The 25,922-nt window shown below is 46.5% G+C and overlaps 1 protein-coding gene across 1 annotated transcript in view; it reads left to right on the top strand.

Annotated features, from left to right (window-relative positions):
• Window positions 1-13,074: 13,074 nt before the first annotated feature.
• Window positions 13,075-25,922, top strand: part of SLC26A4 (solute carrier family 26 member 4) — a 29,593-nt gene continuing 16,745 nt past the window's right edge. The window contains exons 1-10 of the mRNA XM_074942458.1: window positions 13,075-13,144; window positions 13,623-13,785; window positions 15,550-15,689; window positions 18,305-18,415; window positions 18,874-19,058; window positions 20,214-20,378; window positions 20,571-20,723; window positions 20,825-20,907; window positions 22,754-22,901; window positions 25,758-25,871. Of these exons, the coding sequence (XP_074798559.1) occupies window positions 13,631-13,785; window positions 15,550-15,689; window positions 18,305-18,415; window positions 18,874-19,058; window positions 20,214-20,378; window positions 20,571-20,723; window positions 20,825-20,907; window positions 22,754-22,901; window positions 25,758-25,871 (1,254 nt within the window). The 5' untranslated portion in view covers window positions 13,075-13,144; window positions 13,623-13,630. The remainder of the gene's footprint in view (window positions 13,145-13,622; window positions 13,786-15,549; window positions 15,690-18,304; window positions 18,416-18,873; window positions 19,059-20,213; window positions 20,379-20,570; window positions 20,724-20,824; window positions 20,908-22,753; window positions 22,902-25,757; window positions 25,872-25,922) is intronic.

The following is a 25,922-nucleotide window of genomic DNA, read 5'->3' as shown; positions in this document are numbered from 1 at the left end:
CACCGGGTACCGCTCTGCTGAGCCCAAATTTCCTTCTTGTGTGAGTGCTGTGTGAAGTCCTCCTGGATGGGTAATCAGAAGTCTAAGGTAGAACAGTTCCCTAAGGGAACTCCAGCTTATTTTATATATTTTAGGAGGGGTCCGGACTCTTGTAGGTTTCTTGAAAAATGGTCCAAATTAGCTCTAGAGAACCCCAAATTACAGTGGCCACTGTTAGGTTCTTGGGACAAGGATCGAGTGGACGCTTTAAAAAGCAAACTCGTCCTCCCAAAAACCAAATTGGAGAGAGGAGAAGTAGACTGCTTCATGCAGTGGTGGGAAGAGGCAAATCATAGATGGACTGAGTCAAAACTCACCTCTCTTAAAAATTCTATCAAAAAAACTAACAGTTCAAATGGATGCAGTCTCTCCCACCACTAGTCCGAGCGCTCCCCTTTGCCCAGTCCTGTGCAATGATCCGGATCAAACCCAACCCCCACCATACTCCTGCGCAAATAAGAAATCAGAAAAGGAAAAATCTTCAGTGACTACAGATAATGAAAGTGAAGAAGATACCCTCATTGGCCTCGCAGCTCTGCAAAATATTATGAAAAAGAAATCCAAAGCAGACTGCAAAGATTCTCTTGACATCTCTTCTTGGAAAAGAGAACCTGATGGGAGGTTAATGAGAGACTCTGATCAAACTGTTGTGGCACCCTTACGAGTCCTTAAGATGGGAGAAAGTGAGTCCATATGGGATTATAAGCCCTGGACTCGTACAGAACTTTTATCTATAGTTAAAAGTTTTCCCAAACCACAGGAAAACTCTGTCAAATTTGCTGAGGAGTTTCTGTTAATCTGTGAAACCTATGAACCCTCTGAGACAGATCTCCTCCAACTGTGTAAATTGTTAGCTCCTGCCAGTTATTATGAAAAATGGTTGGCTGCCGCAGACTGGCCAGCTGAGGCACGCCACTCAACCATAAAAAGTAGTGGCCCAGATTCAGCATACAGAGACCGGTGTATGGCTCTTTGGAAGCGCCTGCATCAAGCCATTCCCAAAGTGTGGTCTCCTAAACAAACTGGACAGCAATACGTTGCTGTAAGCAAGGGCAAGGAGAAAGCCCAGGCGACTATAGGTCCCGGCTAACTGATATTTTCCTACAACATTCAAGAATACAAGAGCCCGATGTAAATGGGCAGGGGGCCTTGGCACATGCATTTGTTGATGGTCTTCTCCCTGCCACAGGCAGCATGTTAAAACGAATAAGTGTGGGATGGGAGACTGAAACCATGGACAAATTGCTGGCAGTAGCAGAGCATTGCCACCGCACTTTAAAAGGAAAGGAGGAACAGTCCTCCCAAAAGTTAATGGCTCTGCAGATACAGCATTATTCAGGACTAAGCAGACCACACCGGGGACAGGGACGGGATTGCGGAAGGGGGCAGGGGGCTGGATTAACTGGGGTTTGTAACTATTGTAAACAGCCTGGACACTGGAAAAAAGTGTCCAAGACGACCTAATAATTGTATGGGAAATCAAGTGAACCCCCCGCTGGTTCCTCCAGCTGATCCCCCACCCTATTTTTCACCCCAACAATGACGGGATGCTGGGGAACCTCACAAAGTTTTAGCTCCCTTATTACCTCTGTCCCCTACTGGAGAATGTGTCCTGACTGTAAATGATCTCTCTCTCCCTTTCCTTGTTGATACTGGAGCTTCTCTTTCTACAATCCGCACCACTGACTTGCCTGAGGTTCCCCGATCTGGAAAATCTGTGTCTGCTGTTGGCATTACAGGGATCCCTACCTCTTTTCCCCTCTCAAAACCTTTGTCTGTTCAGGTCGGTCCCCTCTCTGAGGGGCATGCATTCCTCCTCTCTGATTCCACCCCTGCAAACCTTCTGGGACGGGACTTGCTATGCAAACTTGGCTGTTCTATTTACTGCTCCCCAGATGGTGTCTATCTGCAAATCCCTCAGTCTTCCTTATGTGATTCTGTAGCCTCCCTGCTGTCTGAAACTTCCCTCTCCACTCCGGTCCCTTGCTGTCCCTTAACTCCGTCCCTAGAGCACCTAATCTCTCAGGTTCCTTCCTCCCTATGGCCATCTCGCCCATCTGAAGTGGGCCGATTAAATACTGACCCAGTTCAGATTACTGTAGACAATTCCAAACCTCTGCCTCGCCTGTCTCAGTATCCTTTGAATCCTGAGGCAGAGGCTGGGATTGCTCCAGTTATATCTGCATTAAAAGAACAAGGAATTATTGTCCCTTGTTCCAGCCCCTGTAACACCCCTATCCTCCCAGTTCAAAAGGCTGATGGCAAATCGTGGCGATTTGTTCAAGACCTTCGAGCTATTAACCGTATTGTCATACCTTCTTTTCCAGTGGTTCCTAACCCTGCTACAATACTAGCGTCTATTCCTCCAAATGCAACCCACTTTACTGTTGTAGATTTGTGCTCTGCTTTCTTCTCTGTCCCAGTTCACTCTGAATCCCAGTATCTCTTTGCCTTCTCCTACAAGGGTCAGCAATATACATGGACTACCCTTCCCCAGGGGTATACAGAGAGTCCATCCTATTTTTCTCAAGCCCTAGCCAGGGATCTCGCTGATCTGGTTTTCCCATCAGGATCCACACTGATCCAATATGTGGACGACTTACTCCTGTGCTCCGCCTCTCTGTCTGCCTCAGAAACTGATTCACTAACACTTCTCACAGCTTTAGCGAACAAGGGTCATAAGGCTTCTCGCACAAAATTGCAGCTCTGCCAAACCTCTGTCACATACCTAGGCTTCCTTCTCTCCCAGGGCTCCCGTACACTCTCGCCAGCCCGGGTACAAGCCATCCTTAGCTTTCCCCAGCCTTGCTCTCCACGCCAGGTCAGAAAATTCTTAGGCATGACAGGGTTCTGTAGGCAATGGATTCCCCAATATGCTTCTCTGGCTAAACCACTCCAAGAACTCACTCGATCCTCTGTACCTAACCCCATGCCATGGCCACTTGAAGCAAATGCTGCTTTCATCTCCCTTAAGCAGAATTTAGCCTCTGCCCCTGCCTTAGGGTTACCTAACTATGACAAGCCTTTTACCCTTTTCTGTCACGAACAATCTGCTTGTGCCCTCGGGGTTCTTACTCAGGAGCACGGTGACAGAAATCGCCCGGTGGCTTATTTTTCTGCAACCTTGGACCCTGTAGCCCAGGGTTTACCCCCTTGCCTACGCGCTGTAGCTGCTGCAGCGCGCCTGGTCGAGATGTCTGAGTCCCTTGTCCTCCGCTCTCCTCTCACTCTCATGGTTCCCCATTCTCTGGAAACTCTCCTTCTGCAACGCAACACTGCTCACCTCTCCTCTGCTTGCCTCACTAGGTATGAACTTTTGCTGCTTTCAGCCTCACATATCACTATTAAGCGCTGCTCCCGGTTAAACCCTGCTACCCTCCTTCCTTTACCTAGTGATGGTGAACCCCATGACTGCCTTGCAACTGTCTCCGCTATCACTGTCCCGCGCCCCGACCTTTCAGATGTACCTCTCCCTAACTCTGACCTGGTATTATTCACTGATGGGTCCTGTTATAGAAATGACCAAGGCCACCTTCTTGCAGGGTATGCTGTGGTCTCTCTCTCTGAGACCATAGAAGCTGCGCCCTTACCCTCTGTGACCTCTGCCCGGGTGGCTGAACTGATTGCTCTAACCCGTGCCTGCTTTCTAGCCGAGCGGCTCTCTGCCACTATTTTTACTGATTCTCGGTATGCCTTTGGGGTTGTGCATGACTTTGGCACCCTCTGGCAGGCTCGAGGTTTTCTTACCTCTGCTGGTACCCCTATCAAGAATGGCCCCTACATTGCCGCCCTCCTGTATGCAGTTTTACTACCGTCTGCCTTGGCAATTGTTAAGTGTACTGGCCACTCAGCGGCAGACACCAAGGTGGCAAAAGGTAATGCACTTGCTGATGCTGCTGCAAAACATGCCGCCACTATAAAACCTTCACCAGAAGCGTTTCTTGGTCCCCTCTCTGTCTCTGTAACACCACCATCCCTGTCTCATCTCGCTCAGCTCCAGGATTCTGCCCCAGAAACAGAGAAAGACTCCTGGAGTGCTTTGGGTTGCTCTTTGCATTCTGATTCCCTTTGGCAATCGACCACCGGTACCTTTGTAGCCCCCCTCTCACTCTACCCATCTCTAGCCGCCCTGCTACATGGTGTTTCGCATGTCGGCAAGGAGGGGATGGTCTCTGCTATGAGTAAGGCGGGGTGGTGGGCTCCCCATTTCAGCTCCTTTGCAACCCGCCACTGTGCCGCTTGTGTTACTTGTCAAAGCCACAGTGTAGGCAAATCTGTAAAAGTAACACAAGCGTTCCGGGGTTTGCCTCAAGTACCTTTCCTACACTGGCAACTTGATTTTGTACAAATGCCAAAGTGTCAGAAATATGAATTCATTTTAGTTATAATATGTCTGTTTTCGGGTTGGATTGAAGCCTTTCCCTGTCGCAAAGCTGATTCATTGTCCATTGCAAAATGTCTGTTAAACCACATTATCCCTACCAAGGGAATTCCTGCCACTTTGTCTAGTGACCGGGGAACACATTTTACTGGAAAAATTGTTCAACATCTAAACCAGGTATTACATGTCACCCACCTGTTGCACTGCCCTTACCATCCACAGAGTGCAGGGGCAGTTGAAAGGCGAAATGGTGTGCTTAAAAATAAGCTGGCAAAAATCTGCAGTTCCACAGGGTTAAACTGGCCAGCTGCTTTACCACTGGCCCTTATGGAAATTCGGTCATCCCCATCCCAGAGACACAAACTGAGTCCATTTGAAATCATCATGGGATGCCCTATGCGAACAATGGCTACTATTACCCCAGCCCCAGACCTAAACCTAACTCACAGCACACTCCTCCAGTACTGCAAAGGGTTAATGCAAGCTGTGAGCTCCTTCCATTCGCAGGTGCGAGCAGCTTGGCTGACGGAACCCACCTCTGCTGCCTGTCACACTCTTGAGCCTGGTGCTTGGGTCTACCTGCGGCATCACCTTCGGAAGCACGCCTTGGAACCCCGGTGGAAGGGTTCATACCAGGTACTGCTCACCACCCAGACAGCAGTGAAATTATCCGGCATCGCTGCATGGATCCACGCCTCACAGTGTAAGCCAGCGCCACCTCAAGGGGACCAAGCACCTCTGCAAGACCACGCAGAACCAGCTTCAACCCCAGAAGACAAAGAGGAACAGCCTGCAATACCTTACAATCTGCGCTCTCGTAAGGGTTGCCAGAAGCAGAGGGTAAGCAGACAGCAGGACCCAACAAACAAGAAGCAGTAGTGAGCCTAGCGCCTGCTGCCTGGTGGACATAAAACCGTGACTGAGGTTCCCTCGAAAGGGGTTGTCGGAACCAGAAAGGGTCCTGCTTCCAACATGTGTCCTTTGAGAAGCTTAATCCTCAGCTACTGTGTCCTGATGGTCTGGGGAATCCAGAGTGACAGTGACAATTCTTTCATCCAACAACAGGTGCAGATAGCCCAGATCCTGAATATTTCTAATTGCTGGGTCTGCAGCCACATCCCAGCTCACTCACAAGCTAGTATCCCCACCATGGCAATCCCTTTGAATTCCTCAGAGCTTGCTGGAGAACCCTATCCACTTAAAAGGACATGGAAGGAAAATGACACTTGGGGGCTGGGAAAAACATATGTTCCTAAACTTATAAGTGTGGTGAAAGGAAAGGGCCACTGGTGCTGGGTGTGTAATGGGACAGGGCTGAATCTAGGGAGGAGCAGCTGTCTCCAATACATCGTGTCCCATGGTGTATGGGACTATTCAAACAAGGTTGGAGAATGGCGAACCGGGTATGGAAAGATAAACTTCCTCTCAACCTGGGATCAAACCAAAGATTCAATCTCTTGCTCCCCCTACAGCCTCCCTGAGAAAAACAGCACCATCTACAAATGTCATGTGAATGCTACCTCTTCTCCCAGTGAAAATCATCCTGTGCCCTTTGGGGGATACTATTCCTCCTTCGTAAATTCTTACATGTCAAAGGGTTGCAGTCAACCCTTCCCAGCTTTAATGGGACATCATTGGGTTTGTGGGGAAAATACTTACACTGTGTTACCAGCAAATTGGTCAGGTATCTGTTATCCTGCTCAGCTTTTCCCACAATTCTGGGTGCTTCAATCCCTCCCACGAAATCGCCTCCGTAATTTCAGGCGAAAAAGGAGGGACTTGCCAGATGCTAAATGGTATGTGGGTAACATAAGCCCCCTAACTTGGGAAGAAGCTGTTGGCATTTCTTTAGTCCCAGTAGGGGGGGTAATCCACCATGCAAAAAGGCTTTTAAGGTTACCAGCGGTGGTTGAGATCATGGCCAATGAAACAGGAGAGAGCTTAAAAGCTCTAGCCAAAGAAGCAGGAGCGGTCCGACAAGTGGCCCTCCAAAACCGTCGGGCATTAGATATAATACTGGGAGCCAAAGGAGGGACCTGTGCTCTAATTGGAACAGAATGCTGCGTATACATACCTGATAATACTAATGAGGTAATAAATCGTGCTAGCCATCTGGAGCAAATTGCATACCTTCCCCACGAAGAACCAAGTTCCTTGTGGAAATGGATAAGTAACTTATTCAATTTCTCTAGTCTGGGAAACTGGTTGTTTCAAGGAATCCTGACTATCCTATTTGGAATTCTAATAATCTTTGTGTGTTTTCAATTGATTTCTTGTTGTATCCAAAACTGCACAAGACACACCATCCATCAGGTTACCCCTAACCAGAGTGCTAATCTAATGTTGTTAAATGTCACCAGTGAAAGTAATGAAAAAGAACGATTGATGTATGGAATCCAGTAAGTCATTGGTCATGGGCGTAGCCTTGACCAAAAGGGGGGATTGTGGAAGTATAACATTGTATAAGTATAACGTTGTATAAGGGGACATGCTGGATACATTGTATATGAGAGGGCATGCCAAAACATGTTACAAAGTATCTGAGGGAGCACACGTAGGGACAGTTAGCTTTTGAATGGAGAAGCAATTAAGATAGAGCCAGCACGTCTAAGAAGCAGGCATCAGAATGGAAGGTGTGAAGGGCAATTAGTTAAGTTAACTGGAAGCTGTTAAAGGAGATTGTTAAGGGTGGCAGGTAATTGAAGATACGTGACTGGTCTCAGGGATCTCGAAGGGTGGTGACTAAAATCTTTTTCTTCTTTTGTCTGTAACTTCTCTGTAACTTGTTCTCCAAAAAACTGTATAAATTAAAAGACACAAGCCCCACTCGGGGGGGCTCACTTCTAAATGTATTAGCAGAGCAACTTTGCTAATAAAACAGAGTGGTCTGATAAATTGTGAGTCTGAGTCAAACTTTGACAACCCGTCAAAGCGTTTTGAACGTAGGGCCAAACATTTACTGATGGCTGCATGGGTGTGTGATGGGAAAAGGAGGGAAAAAAAGCTTCCCCTGCTTTTGTGTCCCTCATGCTGGAGCCCTGCACAATGGCAGGTGATAGGGACTTACTGCCCCCTCCACGGGTGTATGTCACTCCCAAAGGGACAGAAAAGAGGCAGGGTTATGTTGCTCCCTCCTGCGCACTCTGTTTAGCGGCACTGAATGGACACAAAGGAGGGGGACGACACATTGCTCCCCCCCAAAGGCTGGTGTCCCTGTATGCCTGGGAGTTCCAGGAGTATGCACCCCCAAACCCACTGGCTTGCTCACCTCCACTCCCCTAATGGTCCTGGTGTGTTAGCAGCACCAAGCGCTTATACCAGGGGTGGCCAACCTGAGCCTGAGAAGGAGCCAGAATTTACCAATGTACATTCCCAAAGAGCCACTGTAACATGCCATCAGCTCCCCCACTCCCAGCGCCTCCCGCCCACCAGCAGCCCCGCTGATCAGCCTCTCCTTCCCCGCACCTCCCGATCAGCTGTTTCCTGGCGTGCAGGAGGCTCTGCGGCGGGAGGAGCGAGGGCATGGCCGGTTCAGGGGAGGGGGCGTGAAGGGGTGGAGTGGGAGCAGGGCCTCTGGCAGAGCCAGGGGTCTAGCAGTGAGCACCCCCCGGCACATTGGAACGTTGGCACCTGTAGCTCCAGCCCCAGAGTTGGTGCCTATACAAGGAGCCGCATATTAACTTCTGAAGAGCCACATGTGGATCGGAGCCACAGGTTGGCCACTCCTGGCTTATTCACATACTAGCTTCTCAAAGTCTTGAATGTTAGACTTGGCAGGAACTCCACAGCTGGAGAAACCGGGTAATAAGTTGAGGGACAGGGAGAGCTAACTCCAGGAATTCCCTGGCATGCAAGGGTCCTAGCCTTTAGGGGAATTCTATGAGTTCCCCCCTTTGTCTCCTTTCAGCTCCGCTAACCAGTGCTGGGGGGAACATGACCCTGCATCTTTCCCATCCCGTTAGGAGTGACGTGCACCCCTGGGTGCTAGGCAGGGCCGGTAAATCCCTATCACCTGCCACTGTGCAGAGCTCCAGCATGAGGGTCACTAAAACAGGGGAGGCTTTTTTTTTTTTTTTTTTTTGCTTTTCCCACCACAGACCCAAGCAGCAGCCAGGAAATGTGTGGCCCTATGTTCAAAATACTGTGAAGGCGTATCACAAAGTGCAAAGTATTCTTTGGGGGGGGGATGTATCTTGATCTAACAATCCGTTCCTAAACTTCCCTGGGATAGTGCCACTCGGTGCCACTCCCAGTGCAGAGCTGCATCTAAGAGACAGGACTAAGCGCTGAATGATTAGAAATGCTGTATGAAAGGAATCCCTTTCCAGTGCACACGTACCACTTTTACCACTTGTATCCCTTTTGTTTCATTACCCATAACTTAGTCGCTAGGCGTTAACAAACCGAAAGAGAACCTAACAATCTTCTAACTAAGGAAGAGTAACGGAAAGTTAAACAAAAGAAATAAAAAAGAGGGTTTGAAAGGGAAGCGATATAGGTTTCAAGTAACAAACGAAAGCCCCCTCCCAGCTGCCAGCGGTAGGTGCCACACTTGATAGAAGGTGCTCTGTGAAGCAGAGAAAGGAAGGAAGGTCCTCACTTGTGCCAGGTTTCATCATTCACCTCCTCCATATTCGCCTACCTCGGTCTGGGGGAGGGGGAGAGGATCATTTTGAATTAGGGTGACGTTTTTTGTTTTGTGTTTTTCATTCCTCAACTCATTTTTTTCAAATACTTTTATTTGCAACACAGGTGGGGTTTTATTTTTCACGTCTACTGTCCTCAATCTCACTGTCCCTTCAATGTGCGATCCTGCAAAGTTCAGAGCATCTCCTCAAGATGTTTGAACACCGTGGACAATCAGGGCTAAATTAATTCCTGGTTTATACCTCATGCATATTTCCGTGAAATCCCTGGGGTTGCTTGGGCTGTGGACCAGGGCTGAATTAGTCTCCCTATGATTTTGGCCCTAATTAATGTTAGCTCAGGTGAGTCTTCCCGATTCTTCTCCAAACTTCTTCCAGTGTTACAGGACATCCTTAACTAAATCAGTGGCTTTGATACCATCCTCTGCTGAGATCCCAGTTACGTAGATATCAAAGGACGCTCTCAGTTTTGTGGGTATTTGGATGAGATCGTACACAACATACAGTGACAAAAATTGAGCTTATGTAGGATGGTATAAACTAAGGAAATCTGTGTTGTTTTTAATGATTATTCCAGTTCCTATTACTATAACCAGAGGGGTAGCCCTGTTGGTCTGTAGCCACAAAAACAACGAGGAGTCTGGTAGCACCTTAATGACTAAGAATTATTTGAGCATAAGCTTTCCTGGGTAAAAAAGGTGCCACCCGACTCCTCGTTATTACTATAACCGTCATTTAATACTTCACCTGGAGTCCAGTACGCTTTACGTGATCACTAAATCTGCATCACCCTCATTCTAGCACCTAAAAAGATTAATAATTGTGTTTGACCACAGTAGCTTATTGAAGTGAACTTTTAAATCTGTTTTTGTTCTACTTCATTTTTTATCATGAGTGGATTCTAAGGGTATGTCTACACTATGAAATTAGGTTGAATTTATAGAAGTCGTTTTTTTAGAAATCGGTTTTATATATTCGAGTGTGTGTGTCCCCACAGAAAATGCTCTAAGTGCATTAAGTGCATTAACTCGGCGGAGTGCTTCCACAGTACCGAGGCTAGAGTCGACTTCCGGAGTGTTGCACTGTGGGTAGCTATCCCACAGTTCCCGCAGTCTCCGCTGCCCATTGGAATTCTGGGTTGAGATCCCAATGCCTGATGGGGCTAAAACATTGTCGCGGGTGGTTCTGGGTACATATCATCAGGCCCCCATTCCCTCCCTCCCTCCGTGAAAGCAAGGGCAGACAATCGTTTCGCGCCTTTTTTCCTGAGTTACCTGTGCAGACGCCATACTACGGCAAGCATGGAGCCCGCTCAGCTCACTGTCACCGTATGTCTTCTGGGTGCTGGCAGACGTGGTACTGCATTGCTACACAGCAGCAGCAACCCATTGCCTTGTGGCAGCAGACGGTGCAATAGGACTGGTAGCCATCATCGTCATGTCCGAGGTGCTCCTGGTCGCCTCTGTGAGGTCGATCAGGAGCACCTGGGCAGACATGGGTGCAGGGACTAAATTTGGAGTGACTTGATCAGGTCATTCTCTTTAGTCCTGCAGTCAGTCCTATTGAACCGTCTTATGGTGAGCAGGCAGGTGATACAGATTGCTAGCAATCCTATTGCATCATCTTCTGCCGGGCAGGCAAGAGATGAGGATGGCTAGCAATCCTATTGCACCATCTTCTGCCGAGCAGCCATGAGATGTGGATGGCATGCAGTCCTTCTGCACCGTCTGCTGCCAGCCAAAGATGTAAAAGATAGATGGAGTGTATCAAAACAAGAAGTAGACCAGATTTGTTTTGTACTCATTTGCAAACCCCCCTTCCCCGCCCCCCGTCTAGGGGACTCATTCCTCTAGGTCACACTGCAGTCACTCACAGAGAAGGTGCAGCAAGGTAAATCTAGCCATGTATCAATCAGAGGCCAGACTAACTTCCTTGTTCCAATAAGAACACTAACTTAGGTGCACCATTTCTTATTGGAACCCTCCCTGAAGTCCTGCCTGAAATACTCCTTAATGTAAAGCCACCCCCTTTGTTGATTTTAACTCCCTGTAAGCCAACCCTGTAAGCTGTGTCGTCAGTCGCCCCTCCCTGCGTCAGAGCAATGGCAAACAATCGTGCATCTGAGTTGAGAGTGCTGTCCAGAGCAGTCACAATGGAGCACTCTGGGATAGCTCCCAGAGGCCAATACCGTTGAATTGTGTCCACAGTACCCCAAATTCGACCCAGCAAGGCCGATTTAAGCGCTAATCCACTTGTCAGGGGTGGAGTAAGGAAATCGATTTTAAGAGACCTTTAAGTCGAAATAAAGGGCTTCATCGTGTGGACGGTTGCAGGTTTACATCGATTTAACGCTGCTAAATTCGACCTAAAGTCCTAGTGTAGACTAGGGCTAAGTCTACTTAGAAAGTCTTTGACCTCGCGTGGTGTTCCTATATCCTTTTAGTAAATAATGTTAAGCTGACTCGAATTGCAATTCTGTATTTCACGGTCCATTATTCCATTCTGGAAGCTGTATCAAATTCATCAGACCACTTCCCCTTAAAAAGTTAAGTACTCTACTGCAAGTGTCCAGGGAAAGGACTCCTTTGTTATATCGCATTGACTGTTATCCAGATTCTTGTGTGTGGTTATTGTCCCTAGCGATATGTGACACACGCTTTGGAAGCTGACTGCTTCAGTTACATGCTTAAAATCTTTGCTGAATCGGGGCCTCAGGCTGCAGATGAGGGAGCTGCTGGTATGGCTGGCAATACTCAGCACCACGGAGAAGGCGTGCAGGGATAGGAGTGCAGATGGGAGCATGGGAAGAGCACAAGATATGGACTGTAGATGAACTCATTACCTCCCTCCCCGCCACAGGACTCTAGGCTAGGGGTGGTGTTGGTGGCCTGTGATATACAGAAGGTCAGATCAGATGATCTGGAGGTCCCTTCTGGCCTTAAATACTATGACTATACAGGCCCAGCTTCGGCTGGCATAAGCCCTCTTGCGTAGGCTGTACAGCCACCGTTCACGCCATGCATCTCCTCCCCCAGCAGCAGGGCTCTGGCTCCACAAGTGCTCTGGACTGGGCACTGGTGCTACATTTATATTCACTGCTCCTTCCTGCTGATGTGGCTTCTGTGGCAGCTTGCGCGAGCCGCTGACACCAGCGTATGGGCTAATCTGCTCGGGGACGATACACCCACCGGCTTGCTGACCTCGAGACCCCTAATGGTCCTGGTATGGGGGCGGCACCGAGCGCTTATGCAGTTGCTAGATTCTCAAAGCCTTGAACCCTGGGCTTGGCAGGAACGCCACAGCTGGGGAAATAGACTAGGGGTTGTTTTTTAAGATGAGCGACCCCGGGAGCTAACCGAGCCGTTCCCCCCGCCCACTTTGGCAGCCACGGGGCAGTGTTTAGCCCACTGTGTATATGCAGCACGTGTGACTCTAACAACCGGGTCGGGAGCCCCTACATTGCCCAGCAAGGGAAGGTGAGTGTAGGCGAGGGGCGAACAAGGACACCCTGGGGGCATGTCGAAGCGGCGGAGGGAATTGCTTACTAGAGGCAGTCCCTGGAGTAGCTGCCACCCCCTGGCTGTGCGGATGGGGAGACAGAGGATGCAGTAGACAGACAGACAGAGAGACAGGCAGACATCTCCCTCTTTCTAGGTCTAGGTTTCCCCATTTCCCAGCTAATTCATTAATACGAATAACCCGACCCCCTCAGCTTCCCCCTCCCCTGCATGCGGGGTGTCCCGGGTGGGCTGCTGGCAGCGCAGGCCGGGAGCGCCCCACGGTGAGCGGCTTGTCCTTGAGGCCTCTCGCTCCATCCCCCGTGCCCTGGAGTGGGAGGGTGCCAGTGGAAGCAGCAGGGGCCGGGGCAGGGCTTGCGAAGGGGAGAAGGGGGAGGGCAGGCGGCTCCTCGTTCAGGCTGGAGCCGGGTGTCTCTGTTTCCCCATAAATAAAGAGTCCGGCGGCGGCTGGCCCTATAAATGCTGCGTCTGGGCCGGCTGCCCTGCCCAGTGCTGGGGCTTAGGAGCCGGTGCAGGTGCCGCCCGCAGCGGCTGCCCTCAGCCCAGGGACACCGGGCTCAGTGAGCTGGGAGCCCGAGGGCCAGCGGGAAGAGGGGGGATCCTGGCCTGGGGCTCTGCGGTTCCTGCGGCTGATGATTTCAGGACCCGGACAGCGCTGGGCTGGGCAGGGGCTCTACGGGCGGCAGGGCTTGGGGTGACTGGGCAGTGGGGCGCAGCGTGACTCGCTCGCTGGGCTCACGGTGCGCTCCGGGGGGGGGCGGCCTGGGAGCTCCGTGCTAGAAGGCGCAGGGGGCTCGCTGTTCTCCTGGCTTCGCAGGGAGGGCTCCCTCGCGAGGCAGGGGGCTCGTCACTGGGTGCAGGCTGAGCTCTTTTGCAGTGCGCGCTCGCTGGACGCCGGGCGCTCGGTGGGCGCAGGCTGGGCTCGGGAGGGCGCTCTGGTGCCGGGCTGGGTGGGTGGCGGGCTGCACGAAGCCCGGCAGGTGGGTCCCCGGGGTGGCTGCGGGCGGCGCTGATGGTGCTCCGCTCTCTCCCGCGCAGGCAGGGCCATGGCAGCAGGCGGCCGGCAGGCCGGGCCCATGCCGGACCTCGGCCGCTACGTGGTGGCCCGGCCCATATACAGCGAGCCGGCCTTTGAGGAGGAGAACAAGAAGAGAGCGCACCTGCCCCCGACCCTGCGCGAGCGAGTCCAGGGAGCCTGCAGGTGAGAGCAGGGCCGACGGCCAGGGGAGCCGGGGAGCTGGGCCCCGGGAGTGGGGAGGGAGGGGACACAGTGCGGGCAGGGAGTCCCGCGGAGACTTTGGGGAGCGCGGGGGCACCTGCCTGGCGGCCCAGGCTGTAAATGGGCAGCACTAAGGGGGCGCGGGGGCCCGCGGAGCCGAGCGACTGTCTGGGAGCGGAGAGGAGCAGAGGGAAAGGAGGCGAAAGGCTCGGCTGCTCCCGGGCAGCCCCAGCGCCTTGCGCAGGTCGTGTCCCCCGGGCTGGGGGCAGAGATCCAGGGCCGCCCTGGGAGTGATCGGCGGCGGGACTGACATCGCTCTGAGCTCCCGGCGTGTGCGAAGCGCAATCCCAGGTACAACAGACTCCAGCCTGGCCCCTGCTGCGCGCTTCGTGCGGTGTCCGCCAGTCTCCGAGCTGGGAGATCAGCTCTGTCCAGAACAGGGGGAGTTTTCACGGGTGCTTGGCTCTCTCCCCTTCACTACTACACTGATTCCTTCTTCTCCTTCCATTGTTTTTGTGACCAGTTGAAATTTTGAGTTTTATTTGACGTAAACCACGCAAGTAACATTTAGGTGGTTTCCGTCTTGTTAAAACGCCAGATTCAGCGCTGTGTAAATCCAGAGTGACTCTGTCGAAGTCAATGCAGGCGATCAGATATCAAGGGAGCGGGTGCCGAATCTAAATAGAACGGAGTCGAATTTGGCCCAGCATTGTCCTTATTAGAAGATACATTTAGGACGTGCCGCGTCTACCCTCTGGAGTTCCTTTGAGTGCATAGAGTTGCTCAACCATTATTCTTTGTTCCTCGAAGTGATCTTGGCGTTACATATAAAATGTTGCAATTACAATTTGATTGCATTTTATAGTCCGAGGCAGACGGAATCCTTTTTCTTTCGAGACTAGTCGTTTATACACACAAACAATCATATCACAGGATCAGAATAAACTGGATCCAACTGAAGAGTCAACTTTCCATCCTGTAGCAAAAAAATTTTATCAAAAACAAAATTACTGCCAAAAACACATATTGCTCTGCCTGAAACGAACTGAGTAATAAGAAAATAGCCTAAAATAATGTAAACATTGATAATCCTTCGTTCTTTTAACATTCAGGGGCATATAGGGACACCTTTACTCATGGTGAGTAGCATTTTACTCCTCAGGTAATACTTTGATACCAATGGGACTACACACAGAGGAAGGTGCTAGCCAGCATGAGTAAGAATGACAGACTCCGACCCTCTGAGAATAATCCAATATTTTGTTTGGAAAGGTGACCCACTCAAAATTATTTTCAAAGTAGATCATGTTTTTATTTTTAGAAACATGAACAAAAAACTAAATGCTGTGGTAACTCACCCATTGATACAAAATCTCTGTTGAGAAAATCCACTTTGGTTACTGTGCATCACCAAATACCAACTATTGGTTTTGCAAATGAAATATTTTGAATGTTATGATGGGTGAAACTTGCTGGCCACTGTCACCGTTTTCAGTCGTAAATGCTAAGCATTATGGACAAAACCTGGGGTAACTCTTAACTTGAGAGCAAAATTTGGCACTATAAAATCAGTAAATTGTAAACAGCATTCAGACAATTTCTACAAAATATTACCAGTCTTCTTTTGGCTAAATATCACCTACTGAGATCTCTTGGTAGGATTTTTTTTTCCACTTTCCAGTTATGATTTCACAGGGGTAGGTTGACAATTTAATTATCTGGAGGTTGTTGTTGTTTTTTTGGCAGCTGTTCAAGAAAAAAGGCCTTTCAGATAACCAAGTCCTTTCTCCCCATCCTGGAATGGCTACCTAAGTACAGAGTAAAGGAATGGCTAGTTAGTGATATCATCTCTGGTGTCAGTACGGGGCTTGTAGCTACTTTACAAGGTAAGGTCCAGGAAGATTTTATCTGTTATTAAGGAGAAACTGGATGTACTATATTGGCATTCCCATAACTATGTCTTACCCTTTCTAATCAGGTTTCAGAGTAGCAGCCGTGTTAGTCTGTATTCGCAAAAAGAAAAGGAGGACTTGTGGCACCTTAGAAACTAACCAATTTATTTGAGCATAAGTTTTCGTGAGCATCCGATGAAGTGAGCTGTAGCTCACGAAAGCTTATGCTCAAATAAATTGGTTAGTCTCTAAGGTGCCACAAGTCCTCCCTTTCTCCTTTCTAATCAGTGCTTCAGTGTTAACCATGATTAAAATCCATGAGGACTAATGTTATTTTATATTGCATACAAATTAATATTTCACAATAAATCACTGATTTCCTTAATTTAGCCTACTTTTTCTGTTTATGCAATAGGGGCTAGCAGATTGCAATTTCCTTGAAGTTGTTATTCAATTATATTTGACCAGTATCTTTTTGATTTTTTTTTAACTCTATGGACCTAAGGTGAACATTTAAAAATTGAATTGTGTTACTCAGTTATTTGTGATTGGTCAGATAAGTCACTAGTATTATTTCTGTTCCCCAATTGGCTGAGCACCCCAAACACTTGTCTATCCAAATGTAAACTCATGAATACAACTTTCTGTTAACATTTTTGCCAGTAAAGCTTGATTGCTCAAATGTTTGTAATAAACTAAAACAAAAGGGGTATGAACCTGGCCAAACTTTAAAAATTGGAATGGATATTCACAGAACATAGTTTGCAATGTTCAGCTAGTTTTGTTTAATACATTTATTAATGATAGAGAAAGTAGATAAACAGAGAGGTGGTGATGTATACATACAGATGACTAAGCATTAGTTAGATTAATCATGACTAGGCAGTTGTGAAGAACACCAGAAGGAGGTAAGTAAGAGCCCCATTCTCATCCCTGGATCTTCTGATACTGGCCACTTTCAAATACAGGACTAGATGGGCTACTGGTCTGTGCCAGTATAGTAATTCTTTTGGGCTAGATTGTCCCTTCATCTAGACCTGCATGCAAATCTCCCCCATCCTGTGCAGATGATAAGGTCAGCTGCCTTCACAGCTCTGTTTCCCCCCTTCTGCCCCTCAGTGGGTCGAGTATCTGTGTATTACAGCTGCACCTAATGGCCCCAAACAAGATTAGGGTCTGATAGTGGCAGACATTATATAACCATAGACAGAAACACTCCCTGCCCCCAAAAGCTTGCCATTTAAATAGGCTAGCTGGACAAAGGCTGGGAGAAAGGAAGCAGAATCAGCCCCATTTTACAGCTAGAGAACTGAGACACAGATAATATGAGATGACTTGCCTAGGGTCACACAGGAAGTGTATGGCAGAGCTGGAAAAATCTTCTGATAACCGGGCCAGGCAGTGGCAGTGCTTTAATCACAAGAACATTCTCTCTCTCTCTCTCTCTCACACACACACACACAAACTTCTTAAAGTTAGAATCCAGCAATACAATTTATTTTAAAATATACTGTTTAAATACATTTTTGGACTCACATGCTTCCTTTTGGCACAAATGTGCATAGAGATTAATTAATACAAAAATTCTGTGGCTTGGTTAGAGCTACATACTCTTCATATAATCCCCAGCCCTAGCTGGTTGGGTTCATAGTAGCCAGGAGGTGGAACAAAAAAACGGAGCCAAAAAATTAAGCAGATGCCAGGGATCCCCAGGTGCCTTGGTCCCCAAACCAGACAGATTCCATGACTCTTCATGTGTGCTGCTCTTCAGCCTTCCCACCAGACTGTTATTTGTCCTGAAGTCCTGGTAGCACTTTGTGGTACCTCTGAGAGGGGACTCACAGACTCTGTAGTGGCAGTTAGTGCTGCCTGAAACAGCATTAAATTTCTGCACATCTTACTGGGGATGCTCCACTGTTCTAGGGGTGGGAAGGGTTATGACACTTCTCCACATCTCCTTATTTCTCCTGCCACTTTATCAATGTAGCTGATAGGTCAAACAGATATGCAGAGGAAGGCAACGTGGCTATACAGGGAAAAGCATCTTGCAAAGCTGCTTTTCTGCTCTTCGGGGCCCCATCATAGACTTTGTTACTAATTGGTCATTTTATTGGTAAGGAGCAAAATTTTCAAATGTGGGTGCCTACGGTTAGACATCTACATCCATATTTAGATACCTAAATAAAAATGGCCTGATTTTCAGAGGTGATGAGTAAATGGGCATCCATGTTTGAAAATTCCAGCCATAATTGAGACTTTTTTGGCACAAATTTACCCGTGGAAAGGTAGATCAGTTGCTTTCATTTGCAAAGTTCCCTTGTCTGAACCTCGCAGAGCCCTTAAAATTTGTTCCTGTATTTTGTGAAAACACAAATGGCTGGTGTAACACTTAATACTTACACCTATAACTACCTGGTTGGCTCTCTCAAAAATGTTGAGGCACAAGCTCTCAGATTTGTGCCCACAACTGAATTACAGATGAAAAATGTATTTTCAAATTGTGCCTGGCTGAAAGGAAGCTGCCTTCCTGAAAATTTGGCCCATTACTTGACCAGAGATTAGTCTGTTGTGAGATCTGTAACTAAAATGATGATTATATATGATTACAGGTTTGGCATTTGCTTTACTGGTTGCAGTTCCTCTTGGATATGGTCTCTACTCTGCGTTTTTTCCCCTCCTGACATATTTCTTCTTGGGAACATCAAGGCACCTCTCAGTTGGTAACTGCATCTGTTTAATTTCAGTTTCAGTCAATTATCCTTTTTTCCACAATGTTTATGTCTGGCATGAGTATTAATATGCAGTGTGAAGCAGTCATTTTGTTAACCATATTCACTGTATTGAGCGTTCATGTTGGCAGGTTTGTGGGGCTTAAAACGTATTTTGGCTCTGTACAGAGGGCTATGCATAATGCTGAACTTTACTTGTTCTCATACACAGCTTTTCTGCTTATCTTTGTGCTGAAGTTCATCAGTCCTGTGTTCTGCCGGGCACCAGGCGGAAGCAAGACCCTGGCGGGCACAGAGAAGTGCATTCTAGATTATTTAATGAACAGGCATTTTGTCACCATAAAAATATTTTAACTAGTTCTCTAATGTAGAACTGCTTATTTTATCTTGCAAACACTTGGATTTTGTGATGTGTGTAAAGTCATGCTTTATACTGTTCATCTTTACAGGACCGTTCCCTGTGGTCAGTTTGATGGTGGGATCTGTTGTGCTGAGCATGGCACCTGATGACAAGTTCCACATAATGAGCAGTAATGCTACAGGGCTTAACAAAACGCTGATAGACACTGTGTCCCGAGATGCACAGAGAGTAGTGATTGCCAGTACCCTCACATTTCTGGTTGGAATTATACAGGTAACATAACTGCCTCAAAGATTCAGATTGATGTTGCTTTTACTTTATTAAATAACTGGCGAAAATGCAGCTTGAAATAGCTTATTAGGGCTCCCTTCTCATGGTAAAACACACAGGAGGGGGGAAAGTCACCCTGAAATTTACACAGCTTTCAAATGACAGAGAATCAATACATTTCCCGCTTCATGGCAGGAGTGCTGGAACAATTTTTATAGTGGGGGTGCTGAGAGCCACTGAACCAAATTGTAAACCCTGTATATGATGGAAACCACTTCAAGCCAGGGGGTTTGGCAGCACCCCTAGAACTCTTAGTTCCAGCACCTATGCTTCATGGGAAAAGGTTTGTGACAGCACGGCTGGGAGTGAAGTGGACAGAATTGTAGTTGAGTGCCTGCAAAAAGCCTGAGACAGCTGTAGGGAAACCAAGTTCCAACAGCATAGATCTTGGATCATCAGGAAGGAGGGCCTCTACACAGCTCTGCAGTTCTTCCTTTGTCTCCCTGGAAGGTATGCTGGTTGGTGTGAGGGAAGATGGTCCAATGATTCCTGGTCAATACACAAAGAACAAGGCATGTCTAACATAGAAAATGCATAAGTAGACACCAGATAAGGTAAAAGTGGGTGAGAATATGGACTACATAGGACACAGATGGACATCGTGGATAGGGAAGAAATCCACAGCAACTGTCATGCAAAAGAAGGAGTCCAAGGCACCATATAAATCTTGCTGTCCTGTAGCAATATACCAAAGTTGTTCTTTTGTCCACTTCCCTATCGAAGAACTTAGGAAGAGATTCTGCAGCTGCTCTGTGCACAGTACTCATATTGAAATCAGCAGCACTCAGAGTGGCTACACTATGAGGCCCTTCAAGTTTTGCTTAATAAAGTAGTTTCAGACTTTTCAGATTCACACAGGGCCAGGTTATGTGTGATACCATTACTCACACTGAGTAGTACTTTACTCCACAGCTAACCTGATTTACTTCAGTGGGACTACTTATGGTATAAGGTGCTAGTCAATGTGAGTAAGGATATCACAATTTGACCTGTTCTCAGCCAGCATACTGTATGGGACTGAATCCTGAGTATTTTGTAACATCGTTGTTGCACCTTTTAACTGTTTAGCAAACTGTTATTCCCTGGTGATTTTTCCAGCTTGTGTTTGGAGCCCTTCAGATTGGTTTCATTGTGAGGTACCTAGCAGATCCCCTGGTTGGAGGATTCACAACTGCAGCTGCTTTTCAAGTTTTTGTTTCACAACTGAAAATAGTCTTAAATGTTTCAACCAAAAATTATAATGGGATCCTTTCCATAATATATGTAAGTATGCCCTGCTGATTTGCTTTTGTTTCACATTCATAATCAAATTCCTCAGGCCAGTAAAAATGAACATATGGGACAAGTAGTCCATGACCTTCTCTGAGGTTTTGTGTCTGCTTCTCTGTATGGGCTATTTTATCATTCTATTTAAGTGGCTTCAAAGTGTTTTGAATTGTCTTTTATTTTTTTCAGACCCTCATCGAAATATTTCAAAGAATTGGTACCACCAACATTGCAGATCTCATTGCTGGGCTACTGACCATTTTTGTGTGTATGGTAGTTAAAGAAATAAATGATCGATTCAAACACAAGATCCCTGTTCCGATTCCTATAGAAGTAATTGTGGTAAGCAAAGTACCCTAATAAGAAACACAGCAGACTGGGCTGATTGCAAGAAGATCAGAGCAATGTTTCAGTATTAAAACCATTGTTTTATTTGATTCCAGACAATAGTAGCCACAGGGATCTCATACGCTGCTGACCTGGAAAAAAAGTACAATGCAGGCATTGTTAAAACCATTCCTAGAGGGTGAGTGCCCTTGTCTTCTGAGACACAGCTAATATTTTCAATGGCTATTAATGAGACTAGTAAAAGAATAATAGTGAGAATGAGAGAGAGACACAGTTTGATTCACAGCCAAACATTTCCTGAATTCTAGTCCTGGCTCTGTTACTAATTCTCTCCATGGCCTTTGGTAAGTGTCCCCCTCACTGTACAATAGGAATAATAATACTTACCCTCCTTTGTAAAGCACTTTGAGATCTACGGATGAAAATGCTATATAAGAGCTAGGTATTATTATTAATAATAATCAGTTAATGTTTGTAAAGTGAGTATGTGAGTATGGAAAATGCTGTATAAATGCTAAGTGTTTTTAATAATAATATTTGACATTTACATGGGACTCAATCTTGAAAACCCATACTTATGTGAGTGGTAGTCCCATTGTAGTCCTTATTCATACAAATAGCCCAGTCAAAAGTACCCCTGGCATACTCACAAGAGTAAGGGTTGCACTGACAGTGACTTTTACCTGGAAGATCTAAGCATTTTACAATGATAACCTTCACATTCTGTTTGGTGTGCAAGCCTTAATAAATTGATATTTGTAAAGGTCTTTGAGACTCTTCAGATAAAAAGTGTTCAGTATACAAATGTGAAATATTGTTAATGTAATAGTGTTATTAATCATATACTGTCCAACATATCCAAAAATATACTTCTTCGCTTTGTTACCACAAGGCCAAAATTTAGTCCCCCAAATTTTGAAACCAATGGGAGTTTTGTCACTGACTTCAATGGCCAGGGCTGGCCTTATGGGCTGGGGCATATGACTTATGAGGAGAGGCTGAGGGAACTGGGGTTATTTAGTCTGCAGAAGAGAAGAGTGAGAGGGGATTTGATAGCAGCCTTCAACTACCTGAGAGAATGGAGCTAGGCTGTTCTCAGTGGTAGCAGATGACAGAACAAGGAACAATGGTCTCAAGTTGCATTGGGGGAGGTCTAGGTTGGATATTAGGAAAAACTATTTCACTAGGAAGGTGGTGAAGCACTGGAATGGGTTACCTAGGGAGGTGGTGGAATCTCCATCCTTAGAGGTTTTTAAGGCTCGGCTTGACAAAGCCCTGGCTGGGATGATTTGGCTGGTGTTGGTGCTGCTTTGAGCAGGGGGTTGGACTAGATGACTTCCTGAGGTCTCTTCCAACCCTAATATTCTATGATTCTATGACACTGTGGGCGACTGCCCAGGACGCCGTGGTCAGGGGGCACCGTGGTCAGTCCCCCCCACATACCCCAGCCAGCCCAAGGCCCCTTTAAACCCAGAGTGCTGGGGCTGGAGCTGGGGAGGGGCAGGGCTGGGGGTGCTCCAGCGGGGGACTCTTACTGTGTGCCGGACTCCAGTTGCTAGTCTCGGCCAGGATGTGGAGGGACGAGACTTCCTCTTCCTCTGCACAGGCCTCTCTCTGAGCCAGGTCAGACCTATCTCTGGAAACCTCCCACAGCTGCAGGAAGCTCTGCACCTCTGCCCCCAAAGCTCCCCAGACATGGGGGAGGGGTCACAGTATGGGGAGCTACCCCACCGTCTGACCAACCCCCATGCCTAAGGGAAAATGGCGCCAAAATACAAGTTCGTCCGGCGTGCCATTTTTCCTCAGGCTGGCCCTGTCAATTTGGCCCTGTCAGGATTTGGGCCATATTGAACAAGGTAACCTTGTTGTATGGTTTGCAAGTGTTCCCAGCTTTTTGTTTTTTGAAATATTGTTCACGTTATCAGTAGTGTACATGTCCTGCTGCTTTGAAGCTTCTTCACAAATCTAGTAAACACAGAATTTGATCAAAATTGATAATGTAAATATATTTTCCTAAATATTAGGTTTTTGCCTCCTGAGCCTCCAGCTGTCAGTATGTTTTCAGAAATGATAGCAGCCGCATTTTCCATTGCTGTGGTCGCTTATGCTATTGCTGTGTCTGTGGCAAAAGTCTATGCAACGAAACATGACTATTCTATTGATGGAAACCAGGTATATGAAACCCAATTAATTTAAAAACTAATTAAATGTAATTTGGGCATGAAGGATGCTTATATGTCCAAACTGGAAAAGAAATTATACAGATTTATCAGACACAAGTGAAACTCTCCTATGTGAAATTAATTAAACTATTTGAAAAAGCAGATAAGATATGGTCCTCTGATACAGTGATACATAGAGATGAGAGTGGTGTGAGCTACGCAAGATACTGAACCAGAGCCTCAGTCCTAGTTAATCTCCTCTGTGTTGTTCCAGTGACATCAAGGCACTGAAAGCTGCTCTCAAGAGGCAGTTGGGATAACCATTACGTAGGGGAATTCTGTGGTAATGTAAAGCTGGAATAACTGACTTTATGTGGCCTGCTTCCACTTCTCTGCATAGAGAGTGTTCTGAGGTGGCTGGTGGTAGGGAGGGGCAATGCTGGGCTGGTGAACCAGTACCTGGAAGACCACTCCAGTCAGCATAAATTAGGCCTGGCCTACACTTAGTTTTTGTACCAATTTAACTCTTTCTGTTGGGAGTATGATTTTACTCCTGTATTATTAAACTGGCACATCCCCTTAGTGTAGACATAGTTATACTGGTATTAATGTGCTTATGTCCGTACAGCTTACTCCTGTAAATGTATGGGTGTAAGCTGTGCCAGTTTATACCACTATAACTGCATCCATACTACGGCGTTGGGGTTGTATTGCTTTAACTATAGCCATTTCTAAACCAAGTTAGTTATAGTGTCATAAAAACTGTGTAGACAAACCCTGTGGTTGCTCAAACTGTCTCTATTCCTAGGATCAAGGGAGATGAAGAAATGGCTTAGAGCTACCTTTGTCTCCTCTATCCATGCTGAACATGTACTGCATCCTTTGAATATGTGGGAAAAATATATTTGCTACAAAAAATGAACCAAGCATGTTGTTTAACTGGTCTCTCTGTCCTTTACAACTAATGAATAATGCCCTAATTACAATATATCTGATTTTAGAAATATTTTTATTTATTAAGTAACCAAATTGGCCCTCTAAGCATGTGAATTATGAGAGGAGACTTCTCTATGTTGGACATTGTGTATCGTGAAGCTATAATACACAATGTTCACATTGGGAAACACTTTAAATTATGCTTGCCTAACATGTCCTCACTTGCAGTTTAATAAGGCTAAGTGGGTAGTACAGCTGCATGTACTGTTTTCAACATTCTACCTGCGCTGCCCTGTTCCAGAAGACATTAGGTAGCGATTACAGTAGCTGAATGATTGGTAATCAAACAAAATTATATTCCTTCTAGTACTAATACTATACCTGGCAAACATTCAACAACAGAAAGTCCTAGAAAGAAAGCTAGATTACTAGTCTACTTAAATTAGATGAGTGAAAAATAATAACAGCATAAAAACAGGCAATGAAACAAGGTTTGAGGGAGGATTAGTTACCTTCTTTCATCCATGATAATTAGGGCCTTACCAAATTCATGGCCATGAAATACACATCATGGACTGTGAAATCTGGTCTCCCCCTGAGAAATTTGGTGTTTTGTGTGCTTTTACCCTATACTATACAGATTTCACAGGGGAGACCAGTGTTTCTCAAATTGGGGGTCCTGACCCAAAAGGGAGTTGCAGGGGGGGGGTCACAAAGTTATTTTAGGGGGGTTGCAGTATTGCCAACCTTACTTCTGTGCTGCCTTCAGAGCTGGGTGGCCAGAGAATGGTGGCTGTTGGCCAGGTGCCCAGCTCTGAAGGCAGCGCCCTGCCAGCAGCAATGCAGAAGTAAGGGTGGCAATACCAAACCATGCCATCCTGACTTCTGCGCTGGTGCTGGCGGTGGCTCTGCCTTCAGAGCTGGGCTCCTGGCCAGCAGCCGCCGCTCTCCAGCTGCCCAGCTCTGAAGGCAGCACCATTGCTAGCAACAGTGCAGAAGTAAGCATAGCAGTACCATAAACCCCCCCACAATAACCTTGTGACCCCCCCCCAACTCCTTCTTGGGTCATGACCCCTACAATTACAACACTCTGAAATTTCCTATTTAAATAGGTGAACTCATGAAATTTATGATTTTTAAAATCCTATGGCCGTGAAATTGACCGAAATGGACTGTGAATTTGGTAGGGCTAGTGATAATTTGTTTTAATAGACTCATAGATTTTCAAACTTAACAATAGTAACAGTCACTTATCTATCTCTAGCATCTTTTTCCAGAGCAAAGTTGTGTCGAAATCTATGTGGATCATCTAGGTCTGTTCTATTTAAGGATCTGGCTTCAAGATCCTACCCTGGTAGTAAAACCTTTTACATAAACTAAGGGCTCATCTAAACAGTTTTTGTACCAGTGTAACTATATTGGTTTAGAAACTGATATATTTAAATCTGTACAACCCCCATGTATGGATGCCATTATACTGGTATAAAATGCTTATATTTAGATAGCTTATATTGGTAAATTTATGGAATTAAGCTATACATCATAGGCATCTTTATACTGGTACAACTGTGTCCACACTAGGGGATTGCACCAATTTAACTATATTGGTTTTTAAGATGATGTAGTTAAATCAGTAAAAAAAACTGTGTGCAGATCAGCTCTAAAATACTTAACAGCAGCTGTTGTAACGAATCCAGTATTTTCTGCATGCCTACTGTACTTCTCACTTTACAGGCTCCTATAAGGAAATATTATCTTTGCTGTGCAAACAGGGGTGCTGGAACAACTTTTATAGTAGGGGTGCTGAGAGGCATTGAACCAAACTCTAAACCCTGTATATGATGGAAACCACTTCAAACCAGGGGCTGTTGCTATCTCAGCACCCCTAGTTCCAAATCTACATTTACATCATCATCTAATCTTGTTCTAGGAATTTATTGCCTATGGGATCAGCAATGTGTTTGCAGGAGCTTTCTCTTGTTTTGTTGCTACCACCGCTCTGTCACGTACTGCTGTCCAGGAAAGCACTGGTGGGAAAACCCAGGTAATGGGTTTATTTTACTATTAATTTTAAAGATATTTCAGTTTAATATTG

This window comes from Natator depressus, chromosome 1, assembly GCF_965152275.1.
Source record: "Natator depressus isolate rNatDep1 chromosome 1, rNatDep2.hap1, whole genome shotgun sequence".
In the NCBI taxonomy this organism is placed as follows: Eukaryota; Metazoa; Chordata; order Testudines; family Cheloniidae; genus Natator; species Natator depressus.
The sequence above is the reverse complement of the archived record's forward strand: the minus strand, read 5'-3'. Positions and strand labels throughout refer to the sequence as shown.